At 35.3% G+C, this 14901-nt stretch overlaps 1 protein-coding gene across 2 annotated transcripts in view; it reads left to right on the top strand.

The window, feature by feature from the left end:
• The first annotated feature begins 441 nt into the window (after nucleotides 1-441).
• The window catches only part of NCAM2 (neural cell adhesion molecule 2), a 503392-nt gene continuing 488932 nt past the window's right edge, over nucleotides 442-14901 (top strand). For both annotated transcript variants that reach the window (XM_012735842.2, XM_012735843.2), the window contains exon 1: nucleotides 442-724. In XM_012735842.2, coding sequence (XP_012591296.1) covers nucleotides 670-724 — 55 coding nt within the window. In that variant the 5' untranslated portion in view covers nucleotides 442-669. The remainder of the gene's footprint in view (nucleotides 725-14901) is intronic.

Below are 14901 nucleotides of genomic sequence, written 5' to 3'. Positions count from 1 at the left end.
CCACCGCCCGCCGCCCCAGAGTGGGAGCCCCGCTCCAGTTGAGCCCAGGCGCGCTTGGGGTGCGGGGCCCCGCGGCAGCAGCAGCTCGGCTTCCCCGAAGTGGCCGGCGGCTGCGAGGGAGCTCGAGGCTGCCCTCCCCCTGCTCGGCCCAGAGGCGTCCATCAGCCTGGAGATGGCTGGCAGGCGAGTGGCGCCGTCTCTCGCGGGCGTACCGGTGGCGGCCGCGGGGTCGCGGCGGCAACCCTAGCTGGAGGCACCGGGGACCGAACCCGTGGCTTTGGGCTCGACTGCGGACGAATCCCCAGGCTGCGCGCCTAGAGGGAGTGAGCGACCGCCGTGCGGCGCGGAGGGATACGCCTCGGCCGCGCCTCCCCTCCCCGAGCCCCCGCCCCCGCCTCCCTCCCCGCCCGGCTCTGCTGCCGCCGCGGCGGCCGCTGCTGCTGCTGCTGCTGCTTCTGCCGCCGCTGCCGCCGCCGCTGCCTGGATATAGTGCGGCAAGAGCGGAGCTTGCAGTCACTTTGCGAGGAGGAGCGCGCGGGCTGCGGGCGGCTGGGGCACCCCGGGAGCGGCGGCGGCTCTAGCAGAGGCGGCCAGGGCAGCGGAAGGTTCTCTCTCTCCAGGGCTGGACTTAATAACTTTGAAACTGTCCACCGGTGTCACGTCCTGAACATGAGCCTCCTCCTCTCCTTCTACCTGCTCGGGTTGCTTGTCAGTAGCGGGCAAGGTAGGAGTGTGGTGCTTTATTGCATTTACTTTCCCTCCCCCTTCCACCCGACCAAGAGAGGCAGAGAGGGAGGCGCAGGAAGAATTAAAGGAAATAACTAAAGTTACAGTTATTGTTGTTGTTGTTGTTGTTATTATTTTCGCTCTCTCTGTTAGCTGCCCCTAAAATTGTATCCGTTTTGTCGAGACCCTTAAATAAGAGAAGAAGAAAAAGAAAAAAAAAAAAATACAGAATTGAAGATGGGGATCAACGAGCAGGAGATCGGGGCAAATTGCTTCTTTTCCTGGGATTTTTGGCTTTCTCTTATTTTCATTATCAAAAATTGGATGAGCATGTTGGTGTGTTTTAACAGTTAAATAGCTGAGGTTGCGGAAGGAAAGGGCACGATGGTGCTTTACAGAAGCAGGAAAAACTATCAACGTTAAACTCATTTGTAAAATATCTGTTGTGTGCAAGAGATTCAATTCTTGGGACTTTTTTCCCCCCTTCTCTCCAAGACCCTAATTTCTGACTATCAAGTGAACGATGATGGCTTATTTCTGTTGGAAACTAAGAGAGGGGCCATGGATGTTGTGTGTAAGAAAGCAAATGGATAAAATTAGGGATGTGTTGCAGTCATTCATTTTTGACCCCCCTGCCTCCCAACCCCTTATTAATACAGCAAGGTTGAAAAATTTTATAACGTTAGATTGTAATTGCACCTGTAAGAGATTTTGGGGGTTGTGGTGAACTGGTGGTAGGAGATTTTTTATCTCTAAAAGAAAAAATGAATAGCCCAGTAGGATAACCTGAGAGAGAATTTGTGGAAGCTACCTCTGTTTGTCTGTACAGACATAGATATGAATCTGTCTTGCTTGTTTAGATACAACACCGTCACATAAAATATATTTACAATGAATGGAAGCATTTTCTACTGTCCAGACAAGTTTGGACATTTAATTGGGGGCACAAAATGCTAAAACATGCATTTAGTGGAAGTCTTTAAAGGAAATGAAAATAGCACTAATTTTGAGATGTGTAATAATTGTAGATAATGTTATATTACTAGTGTGGCATGGAATTTTTTTTTTTTTTAAAGAAAATAATAAATTACAAGACAAGTTAAAATATCTCCACTATATTCAATTCTAAGCATTTTTTAGCTGCTCCTGTATTGCTCATTTAGTCCAGCAGGGGGTGGTAGAACTCCATTTTAAGCCAGAAAATGGTTGTTTCTGCTCTTCTAGTCTTTCTATCATTCTTCAGCAGGGCTTGACATTTTGGATGTGAAGCCTTCCTTTCTCTGCCCTTCTCCCTGAAGCTGTAGTGTTAGTGGCTGATGAAACACGATGGGATGCAGATTTTAGTTCAGAAATCAGAATGCAAATACTATATATTGCCATAGTTTGTAAAGTGTCTTGGTACTCATTTTGCTACTCATTTTCCCTTAATAACACAGAGCATGGAATATTTCAGCATTAGCAAAATTGTAGTTATGTCCATCTGAAACTAGTATCAGCTCAGACTGTTCATTCAATTGCTCTTATAGCAAAGATTAACATACACTTATGCCCTACAGATTTGCTGCTTTGATTTTGGAGACCTGCTGATTGTGTTTAACTGTTCATTTATAATATAGACAGGTATTTCTGAATACTAAGAAGCAGTCCCTGAACGTTTCAGTTAAAATACAACTGCAATTAAGTAAGTGTAGATAGTGTGGAGAAAGATGGGGGCTTAATAGGAAGCAAGTTTATGCAGACTTTATGATTACATTGTGAGTGGTTTGGAGAAGAAGAATCTATGCATTTATCATTGCAGAGCCTAAGTGTGTTGGAATTTGGGGATATAAGGGAAATCTAGGAATATTTAGATAGCTAGGCTTCAATACTACACATAGACATATATAATTTGGGTCTATATATGTAATGTATATGTGACATTGTAATTCAGCTAATTTATAATTCTGAATAGAGGTGGTTATAAAGAGGGGCTCTGAGACTGAACCATGTCTGGAGGAAAGCCCATATTCACTGTAATGAAACAGTAGAAGGAGAGTATCCTTGTAAAGATGATCTCTCTTATCTAGTACAATTTCAGAATGCGAATGCATGGCACTCCTGGAGACACAGATGCATATCAGAGGGACCTAGCTTTTGTGAAAAGAAACATGTAGTACTTCTGTGCTGTGTGTCCTAATGAAGTCAGAGATGCCTGGAAATAGAAATCCTCATCCCGGAGCCCAATTCCTTTATGCTAGTGTTTTGTTCTCTAATTAAGGATGCAGCAGCAAGTATCAGACACACCACTGGAAGCTGTGTTTTAAAAAATAGACCTAGTGTAACTCAGAATTTTGTTTATTCTTTTTTAAATGAGGCCATGGAAAAACTGCCAGTCAGTGATCCCTAGGCTTGCCTTAGAAATACTAAAATCCTAGCTTGCTGATTTATGTTTCCAACAATATACTTGCAGGGGATTTTATGAAGCATGATTGAAGCTATTGCTTTGGAAAGTGGTGTGCAGTTAGACTGGGGAAAGGCAACAATGATGTATTCCCTTTTAAGCAGTCAAAACGTTTTGAACTGCAGCAGTTGAATAGGAGAAAATGACATAAGTGAGAAACTGACTAACTTAAGTGAATGCCAATACCATAATTAGCTAACGAGGCCTAATAGTTTTACTCCTAATGCTGAACATAACCTTATTGTTCTACTGTAGTGAGAGCAGTTTTTATTGTAGCAGAAATACCCCTTTAAAAGCCTCTCATTTCCATTGTAAGATTAATATCTAATGAGGTAAGGTTGGAATTTAATTGTCAAGTCTGAATTTAATTGTCAATGGAAGGGAAATTCTGTAATTCTGTAACTTTTGCAATTATTTTTCTTTTGTATTCAAAAGTTGTTCATAGTCTCTGTCATCATATATCACAAATGATAACTTGAGTTTCTGATTAACAGTGCATTTGCTGTTTGGATCTTTGTACATTCAAATTCCCAAACTGTAGTATACATGGGTTACTTTTCTGAGAATTTTTAATTTTTAAAACTATTTTCTTCTCCTTTTAAAAATTATTCAAGTATGATTAATAAACATCTATTCTTGGATGCTTACATAGATAAAATAGAAGCACTGTTGTACTAAACCTTAAGGTAAGAATAGTGTTATTCATCTCTCCTGCAATCCAGTTCAGACATACATAGTTAGAACCCTAACCTAAGCCAAAATCATGGGGACCTAAGCCAAAATCATGGGGACAGAGGGGAGAATTGCCCAGTTAATTAGTTAAACCAGGCATCTGCTTATTCTTTCAGATTAAGTATTAGTAAGTCATTGTTCATTAGAGAAATTTACCCTCTAAAAATAGAACACAGGTGTGTAGGTGTTTACTAGTTTCAAGTCTACAGGAGAGATCACCACAAGCTCATCTTCTGTCTGGGTTGTTACATGGTTACAGTGTCTCTTTTCCATTTTCTATCTACCCTGCTCTAATTCTTTGATATCAGCCTCATTGTGCAAGGTTTCTGTTAAATCAACTGCATATTCATTTGCACTTTGAGAAGAGAGGCTTTGTAAATTAATATCTTTATTGTCAATGAATAACCCAGAAGATTTCCTTCCCTACTTCATGTAAAAGGAGTTAAGCAGAGCATTTTCTCACTTTAATTCTAATGCTGACTCGGAGCCCCTAGAGCAAGAAGAGAAGTTGGTGGGTCCCAGAGTGTCAGATTAGTCTTTTCAATGACATGGGGGCTAATGTTCTCCCAGGGGTAATGTCCTCCTAGAGAAGCAATTAATGGAACAAAAGAACCTCATTCAGTACCTGAAGAAAGTCAAACTTCATATAATTTTGTAAATAAAATGCCCTTCTTTCAAAAATAGAGCTAGTTTGTAATGGGTCAGAGAAATGAGCTACAGAGATTGAGGCTAGTAACCAAGACGAACAGTGGGATTTGTTTTTGCCTCTTTCCTTGTGTGGAAGCAATGCAAGTAATAACAAGATTGACAATCTGAATGCTCTGGAACTGGTCCTGCTTCCCTGTCTGGCTTTTGACATTGGGGAAATCATTTTAACGTATCTGTTTTCAGGGTCATCTCTCCTAGCAATGAACTTTTGGGAGCATGAAGAAAAGGGCTTGATAAGTAGTAGAGTGAGTCTAAATTGCTTTTATTTATTTTATTTGTTGGTCCAAAATAAAATTAATCCTCTCAGTGTTGGTGTGCACGAAATTAATTTAATAATTTTAATATTCTTATCAAGGGAATATCATTGTTTTTCAAGTTTTATTGCCCTAAATTCTAAATTCCTTGTGCCCTTTATACAATCCCAATTAAATTGAGGATAGGCTTATTTAAACGATTATATATTAGTTTGAATTTTGCAAATTACATGATATTAGAACATTTTAAGATGCAACTAGTGCTTTTATGCTTTTATTAGTTGTAATATTCCTGCACTTCATAGAGCCAAGCTTTCTTTAATTGTTCAGCAAATAGAAGTACTTCTCTATGGTAAGCTTTTATATATTTTAATAACTTTTTAACTATTTAGAGTTATAATAATAGTGCTGGTCCCAAATAGCTTTCAACATATTTCCTAGTTTCACTTGTTCTCTTGTACCATTAACGATTCATCGGACATGCTAAGACATGTTAGAAAGCTATGATGCAATGAAATAGACTTGCCTGAATTTAAATAATTAAGAGGGATGATGTGGAGTTTTAAGAAATTTTATAAACATGGCAGTAAAAAGATGAGAGTTTGAAGAATTTCAGGTGAATTGATCAAATTTTTTTGATTCTATTTTATTTGTTAGAACTAACAGGGAAGGGAAAAGAGCATTGTATTTTGAATCAGAAGACTTAGACTCCAAAAAGTCTGTTACCCTTGAAGAAGCAACTGAAATTCTTAGATCCACTATATGTTTATCTGAAAATTTGATATAAAACTATCTGACTAGTTGATCTTGACACTCAGCCATGAGGAACAATTGTGATAATAGACATGTATAGGTGTCTTGAAAAATGTTAACCCTACTATGCCAGGCATTCTTTATATTTTTTAATAATATATTTACATATAAATTTGTGTATGGTTTAAAAAATCTCATTTAATTTTTTGAAACATCATCATAAGCTGTTTGTGTTTAAAAAATATTGGGGGGACAGATTATCTAAGTCACTAATGAGAATGACTCATTCATCATTTACTCATTTATCTAACATTGAATACCTGCTCTGTTTCAGGCACCTCATTGGTCAGGATTAGTAGGAATGATTGCAAAGGTTCAACTCCAGGAGGCGCCACTTTTAGTATTCGTGATAGAATACATATTTATTTTTACACTCCACCAGCAGATGGCAGTAAATGGTCTTGAGGAATGGGTTGCTTTTTATATATCATGAATCCTTTCTATGGGCCAACATCAAGTTTTTACTAGTCACCAAGAAGCTTAAGATGGGCAAAGAATTTGGATGAGTGACTTACTAAAGAGCAAACAAAAAAGCAAAAGGGTTAATAACTCTGTGGTCTCCAAGTTCCTAATTCAGTTCTCTTAACACTAAACTTGTTCATCGATTTTTAAAAATTAATCTAACATGTCTTCAGCTTAAAGAAACAGATTTTAAATTGTGTGTTATTTTGTCAGTTAATCAATTAACAAACACTTGTTGATGCCTTACAATGAGTATAATGTCAGCACCTTATAACAGTATAGACCACTTGTTCAAAGTGCTTTCCATCACCTTGTAACTTATGATCATTAAGAAGCCAAGAAACTGTTAGCTTTTTTTAATGGATAAAGAAATTGAGATATAGAAGTATTATCTTATTTTCCTATGTATCAATTATAGTTAGTAGTTATCTGGAATTAGAAGTAGATTTTCTGCTTCTAGTTCAATGCCTAATTTTTAAATGTATTTGATATATTTGTTTGAAGATTTGCATGTAAGGGGGGAAGGGCGGTATGTAGAATTCAATGTTGATAGCTGAGAAGACAAAAATATATAAATTTGAAAAGCCAAATAAGCATAAAACAGATATAAAAAAACTGTTGTATGAAATGTTGGAAAGTGGAAAAGGAAGTTTTATTAATTAAAAACGAAATAATCTAAGTGAGTCCTTAGGAGTACAGCACCTAAAATTGGATGTTTACTAACTGCCAGCTTCCATTATCATAATCCTCTAATTTTTATCCTATTATCATCTCCATTTTAAATATGAGGGCTATGAGGCATAGAAAATTTAAGTAATGTACAAAGTTGCACGGCTAGAAAGCAATGACTTGAACTTGGGACAAGTCCTGAGTCTAGCCTCTGAAGCAGAACCTTGCCACCCACTGAAGCAGAGAGGGCTTCAACATGGTGAGACTAAGTGAAGAAAATAATATATGGAGAACAAAATGGGTGAACAAATTACAGGAAAGGAGGTAAATGTTCAGAGGACAGAAGTAATCCCTTTTAATGAAGCCAGTTTAAGAATTTATAAAACTGTTTAGATTCATTAAACGTTTTGGAAAGGTGAGTCTTTAGACTCAATTATGGAAATACTGGTGGGAATGGGAGGCTGAAAGACCGCAAGGCCATGCTGGACTTTGAGTCTCATATAGATCTTTGGGAGCCATTGTTTGGGTAGGAAAATAACATGGTTTAAACTTCATTTAGTTTGCTGGCCATGTGTAGGATGGAACAGAGGACAAGGGAAAAGAGTGAGTGAACATGCCACATGTTTCTGTGGCAGGATTAATGGATCTGAGCAACAAATTCAGTTTGAGAAATTGGGAGGAAGGTGGTACTCGAAATTTTAAGTTTACTTAACGAAAAGAAAAATTATCTCTTAATAGAAATAGGGAAATAAATATGAAAAAATACACTTATTTTTAGCAATTTTAACTTGTTATTTTAAAAAATTACATGCTAATTTTGCTGTATCCATGGGATATCTAGATAAAATTATCAATAATAAATTTGAAAATGCAAACTGTTGATTTTTTTATTTGTCATTTCTTTAGAATCGTTTCTCTACTTTTATTTAATAGCTACCTTTACCACCTTCTTCCAACTCCATTTGTACTTTAAATATTATTTAGTATATGTTTAGAAATTGGGATAAAATTTCAAAAGCCTATAATTGAAATTTGATCTTATATATTTTTCATTTAAATCATTTTCTTTGATCCATAGTTTTTTGGTTTTGTTTTTGTTTTTTTTTCTTTGTTTTTTTATTTAGACTACCAGGAATAAAAAGAAATAAAATAAAAATAAAAATAAAAACAAACAAAAAACCCTAAGGGGGGGGGCAAACCTAAAAACTTAAAGCAAAAAGATCTTTGGGATTGAATATATAAAGTTGAATTTTTTTTTCTTTTATTAGTGTCCAAAGGAGGAAAAAGAAACTAATATTTTTGAGTACCTATTCTATGCTGGGGACCTGTGATGGCATTTTCACTCATTATCTCATTTAATCCTGATAAAAATCACATTTTATACATTACATTTTTGAGATCGAGAGTGACTGATTTACCTAGAGGTTTTGAATATGTTCTGTTCATCAACACCCACATTTGTAGTAGCCAGGGAGCATTTAAGATACAATTCAGATTTTTCTGCTGCAATATGTTTCTTTGATGCATCTGACCTTGTTAAACCATTAGTAAAAAGGGGGGTGGTGTATTATAAAGCAGGCAATTCATATATGATTTTCTCAGCTTATTAATTTTTAAGTGCTCAAGAGCAAGGTTTCTCGCAATTAAGAGAAAGCCTAATCAACCTATGAAGACATCAAGGAAAATATAGAAAAAAATTAACTCAAATACCTTCTTTTAGTACAAGTATTTGTTTAGTAGCTAAAGAACATCTTGGTACCCTAGCCCTAACCAAAAAGAACATTTTGATTTCCAGTACAACATGCATATGGCAAAATAGAGAGTGTAGCTAAAGAAACTGGGAAGTCATTTTGCCCTGTGAAAAATGATATTTGTTTTGTTTGTTTACTTCATTTTTATTTTTTAAAAGCTACATTGTGGATCATAGTTTGCATTATAAAGTGAATGCCCTTCAGGCCTTGCATCTTGAAAGAAGATACAAAAGCTAGGTGCAAATACCATTAGAGGATGAACTGTGCTAATATTTTAATTAAGATTGTTAATGGGTTTTGTGAGTGTTTGGTTACAAATTGTGAGTTTTGAATGATTGCCTCTTAATCCTGTTTCTTTCCATAAACTATGATGTTTTTTACTGAACAATGTTGTAGACACAAGAGATTTTCAGGGATGCAAATATATCATTATAGCAGAAATGCATGTCCCTGCTAGAAAAATAAGTCAATGTTGTATGGCTAATACCTATGTTGTAATATGAATAGGTCTCAGTGTAAGAAAATAAGCACACTTATACTTTATTCTAACTATTAATGACAGGACTTGTGGACCTTTTTTCTATTATTGTAACTCGTTCATTCCCAATGAGTTGTCTAGTATTTCCAATACTAGGCTTTCTGATTAATTTTATATGTATTGTCCTAATTTATTGTCCTTAATTTTTCTCTGATTATTATTCTTTACCAATCACAAATATTGAATACATTGGCTGAGCAGAGCAGTTGCATTTTTATGTTCTAGCAGTAACTGTGTAAGTGTCATGCATGAGAGAAATATTAAATACAGTTTGTGCGAAGATCAGTCAGGCAGTGGCTCACGCCTGTAATCTTAGCACTCTGGCAAGCAGAGGTGGGAGGATTGCTTGAGATCAAGAATTCGAGACCAGCCTGAGCTAACTTAAATAGAAAAAAATTAGCCAGGTGGTCCCAGCTACTCCTCAGGAGCCCAGGAGTTGGAGGTTGCAATGAGCTATGATGATACCATGGCACTCTAGCCAGGGCCACGGAGAGAATATCTGTCTCAAAAAAATAAAATAAAGATTAATATATAATATAGGTATAGGTATGTGCCACATGCTTTGCCAGAGTACTGATCTGTGATATTTATATGCTTTTGATTTTTAAAATTTATTTACTTACAGCACTTATATTAATAACTTTCTAATACCAACTGAAATGAAGCTCATTTTGAATCCTGTTCATTTTTTTCTCATACCCCTTAGCATGGAATAACTGGCTTCCCACCACCTATTCCAGAGATTGTATACTAATACTTTACACCATGTAGAACTTTTGAATTATCAAAGGCTAAAAATTATGCTATAAAAACAACATTTCAAAATATATATACCATACACTGTGAGGCACAGTAACTGACAAAACTCTTTTTTAGTCAACTTTAATTTCCCTATTTTATTTACCACAACTATTCTGAAAGTCAGATACTATTTCTGATTTGGAACATAGGAAAATGAACCTCAAAGAGGTGAAGTGTGATATATTTTACTCTAGATATGTCACATTTTCCTATTACAGTGTCTCTGGTTTTACCTAAATGTTTCTTTTACTCATGCCCATGCAGCAATTATCAAAGATTCTTTTATGATATTGTACATATTTTTTATCATTATGATCTTCAAATTTACTTTTGGACTATGCTTTCAGGATGCTATTAATTTTAATTAAATATCTACCTTTCATTTCAATTATTTGGGAGTTCCTGACTTAGAAATATTAATACTTTTGCTTTTTATTAATTTGCACAATCCTCTTCTCTCAGCCTCCTTGCTCATTACTATGCACACAACATACTTTTATACCATGCCTAGAATTGCCAGCCTTGAACCCTGTGTGTATATAGCCTGTATATTTTATACTTTTCCTACTTTTCTTTGCCTGCACATGTTTTCTTATTTTTCTTCAAGACTCAGCTTGAGTGTCTCATCACCGAAGACGGCCTTCATTGTTTTAACAAATATACATTAATTGCCTACTACATACAAGTCATTGTTTAAGGCATTGTAGAGTCAATCAAAGATGATAACATACATGAATTCTGCAGGTCAAACACACAGTACTCGGCTGTGATCTTTCATGTGAATTCCTTGGGAGCACGAATGTCTTTCCCTGTTGGCTTCCCATGAAATGCAGTGTACTTGAGTAGAGTTCACTGTAAATTCATGTGTATTCTTGGAACATAGTAGATGCTTAGCAAATATATGTTGAATTAATATGTAAATATTACCCAGCAAGCATGAACCAGATTGACTGACTTTTAAAAAACATATTTACTCTTGCTTTTGAATAATGATTTTGTTTGTTGAAAATATACTATATGTTGGTCTGGGTATTTATTTCAAGCATTTTGTTTATATTACTGGCATGCCACTGGCAGACCTTCAGTAAATATATGAATGTCTATAAAATAATAAAGTCACAGTGAAAAATTCAGGAGGAATAGCAAAGATGACCTGCTTTATTCCTGATCTTATCTCCTCACTGAAAATTAATTTGTCTAGGAATAAGACAAACTTAAATCTAGTCATAAGATTTGTTCTATTGAAGCATTATGTGAGGCATAGGAGGCAGTTATGTAGTTGGGTTTTCAAAAGTCTTCAATAGATATATTGAAATATATAAATAAATGAGAGGGATATGATATGTTGATAATGGCATAATTAACCAGATTAAATATTGTCGATAGTAAATGTCTGATATGTCATTAAAGCAAGTATTTAAAGTTCTCAAAATCAACATAATCCCCTATGGTTAATTAAAGGTTGATTATTCATTCAATGCTTATTGGAAACCAATTCTAAACTTTATGTATAGTAAGAAGAGAAAAGTAAGAAAAGAGTTGTTTTACCTTATTTTTTTTCACAGGCACTTGGATTTTGTCATCTTTTTTTATAATATTTTATTTAACCTCAGAAATCCTCTTTTGTCTGATGGATGTGTTTTTCTCATGATTTTTATAATGTTCTCTAGGTCTAACTTCAGTGATAAAAGCATTTAAGTTAATTGGACAGAATACATTTCCAGATACTCCAAAATATTTTTATCACCTATTTATTTGTCTGCCTACCATTTATCCATTAATGTTACCATTATTGTCTATGCTGCTTTTAACTTGAAACACAGTTTGCAATTAAAGGTCTCACTACTGCTTCTGATTTATCCATTTTTGCCTTAATTTTCCCCCTCAAATGTGACATACTTTATAATCACTTTAATTAGTTGTCTGGATGAGTCCTTTTATTTCAAAGCCCCCTTACAAGCCCCATGCTAATGCTTTCTACCTCTGTGGGGTTTGCAGGTGGTCTGCAATTTAAAAACAAATTCAACATAGGTTATTAAATGACATTATGCCATCCTTTAGGCTTTATGAAAACTTTTACAACTATATCCAAAATGGTTATGAAATGTTCAACTTTAGTATTCTCATGTTATTAAAATGACACTTCTTTATACAAAATGCTGAGCTATTATGCAATGCCCCAAGTTGCTAATGTATTTTTGCTTTCAAGTCCCTGTTTCATTTCTATTCTAATGAAACATTTTATTAAAAATATCCTCCTTCCTACACTGTGCATTAATACAGCAATTGTTTGATGAACAGTGACTTCTTAAGGTAGGACATACCTCCCTCTTGCCAGGAAAATCAAAGAATTAAACTACAGACCGTGGCGGGAAAGGGGACTCAGTTTCACTTGACTCTTCCTGGTCAGTGAGCTCCCATCCCCGCCCAAACTCACTAATAAGTCTCCATGTCTCAGGTGATCAACATGGATGTGGGTGTGTGATGGGAGGAGGTAAGTTTTTATAAGTGTACAATGTCTTGAACGAATTATGACTTCAAAACACATTCTAATCCCCTGAGCAGAAATGCATGCAGAGAGCTGAGTGAGTTTGAATGATAAAGGACAGTAAACACTCATAGTAAAGATCAATCACTGTTTTGTTTCAAGGAGGATAATTCATCAGCTAAAGGAAAGTGGGGATGTGGGTGGTTGTGCCAGATGTTTGAAGAGCTTAGATAAAATCTGACCTAGTTACATGCATACAAGGGGAGAAGGAGATGCCCAACACTACATAGAATGATTACTGGCAACCTTGTTTCCTCAGTGAATAGGGTTTATTTATGTTGTCCTCAGTAAATATTTGGTGAATTTATTGAACGAAGAAGAAAATCTGTCAGTTACTCTGCAGGGTATTTTCATAGGGGTTACTTCATTTTTTTATTCAAAACATATCGAGGAATTATGAACTATTATTTTACAGATGAGGGAATAGAATTACATAAAAGGTATGTAGCATATAATAAATGAAAAATCTGCAATTCAAATTCAGAATCAGTTGGTTCTAAAATTATACTCATTCCGCTGACTAAAGCATGGTTCCTTGAAGTAGAAAGGAATTGTTGAAGGAAGAAAGCAATCACTAGTAGTATCTCTCACTTCAGGTTTTTACCATTTTCTTCTGGTCATTTATTTTTTCCCCCAGCTCTTTGAGGTGTAACTGACAAATAAAAATTGTATATATTGCAATATACAATATACAATAATTTTTGACATATATATGTATTATGAAATTATTTAATCAAGCTGTTTAACATATATATCACCTCATAATAGTTATCTCTTTTGTAGTAGAGTATGAAAGATCTAATCACTTAGCAGTTTTCAAGTATACATTGTATTAACTGTAGTCACCGTGCTACGCAGTAGATCTCCTGAACTTATTCATGCTATCTAGCTAAAACTTTGTACCCTTTAACCAACCTCTCTGCATTTTCCCCATCCTCCAGCTCCTAGCAGCTACCATTCTGTTCTACTCTCTACTTCTGTGAGCTCAACTATTTTTGATTTCACATATAGCTGAGCTCAAGTAGTATTTTTCTTTCTGAGCCTGGATTATATTATATAGCATAAATGTCTTCTATATTCATCCAGGTTGTTACAAATGACAGGATTTTATTCTTTTTAGAGAATGAATAATGTTTTGTTATATAGAGAGACTACATATATTAAATATTTTTATATATTTATATATCACATTTTCTTTATCTACTCATCCATAGATGGACACTTAGGTTGATTCTATATCTTGACTATTGTGAATTCTGCTGCAATGAACACAGGAGTACAGATATCTCTTTGACATACTGATTTCATTTTCTCTGGGTATACACCCAGAAGTGGGATTGCTGGGTTATATCACCCCAAAAGCACAAGCAACAAAAGAAAAAATAAATAAATGAAATTGCATCAGACTAAAAAATTGTTTCAAACTAAAAAGCTTCTGTGCAGCAAAGGAAACAATCAACAGAGTGAAAAGACAATCTATAGAATAGGAGAAAATACTTGCAACAGCAGGAAAACAAATAACCTAATTTAAAAAGTGGGCCAAATAGCTGAATACATATTTTCCAAAATAAGACATAAATATTTCCAACAATTTTATGAAAAAAATGTTCAACATCATTGATCATCAGAGAAATGGAAATTAAAAACCACAATGGATATTACCTGACACCTGTTGGAATAATTATTATTGAAAAGACAAAAGATAAATGTTGGTTAGGATGTGGAAAAAACGGGAAGCTTTGTGCACTATTTTTGAGAATGCAAATTACTACAGCCATTTTGGAATTCAGTATGGAGGTTCCTAAAAAAATTACGAACAGAGAACTACCATAGTATCTGGCCATTTCTTTTGAGTGGTCAAGTCCAGGTTAGTGACTGCCAATTAGTAAATGAGCAAATCTTTTATCAACTTAAAATATTAATGAGCATGGAGAACCAGTAAGATTTGGAGTTATTTGGGGGTGGGGGGTTGGGGTGGTTATAAGGTGGGACAATTTGATTGTTCAGGTTAGTATAATTCATTAAGGATTATATAAACATTAATATTTAAATATAAGCTATATCTTTAAATGTCTTCTTTTATTGTGAAACTATTATTAATAATTCAGTAAGTCATCAGTTTGTGGTTGACTTACTGAATGCTCTCATAGTGAAGTTATATCAGTTTAGGATGCTTTTAGGGGCAAAGAAGAGAACAACAAATTCAAAGTGGCTTAAAAATAAAAATCTATTATAGCATGTAAGAGGCCACATGCAGGCAGATTTGAATTTCACATTTTGACTCATCGTTTTGGTTGTTTTTACTTGACTTTGTTGAAAAAACCTGGCTTCAGCGACTCCATGTTTTACATTCTTATGTAATAATATATGAAGTTTAGGAAAGCAAGAAATACAAGCATGCTTCATTTTATTGTGCTATGAATTATTGCATGTCACAGACATTGTGATTTTTATAAATT

Source organism: Microcebus murinus, chromosome 1 (assembly GCF_040939455.1).
Source record: "Microcebus murinus isolate Inina chromosome 1, M.murinus_Inina_mat1.0, whole genome shotgun sequence".
NCBI lineage: Eukaryota > Metazoa > Chordata > Mammalia > Primates > Cheirogaleidae > Microcebus > Microcebus murinus.
This window is presented reverse-complemented; position numbering and strand designations above follow the sequence as displayed.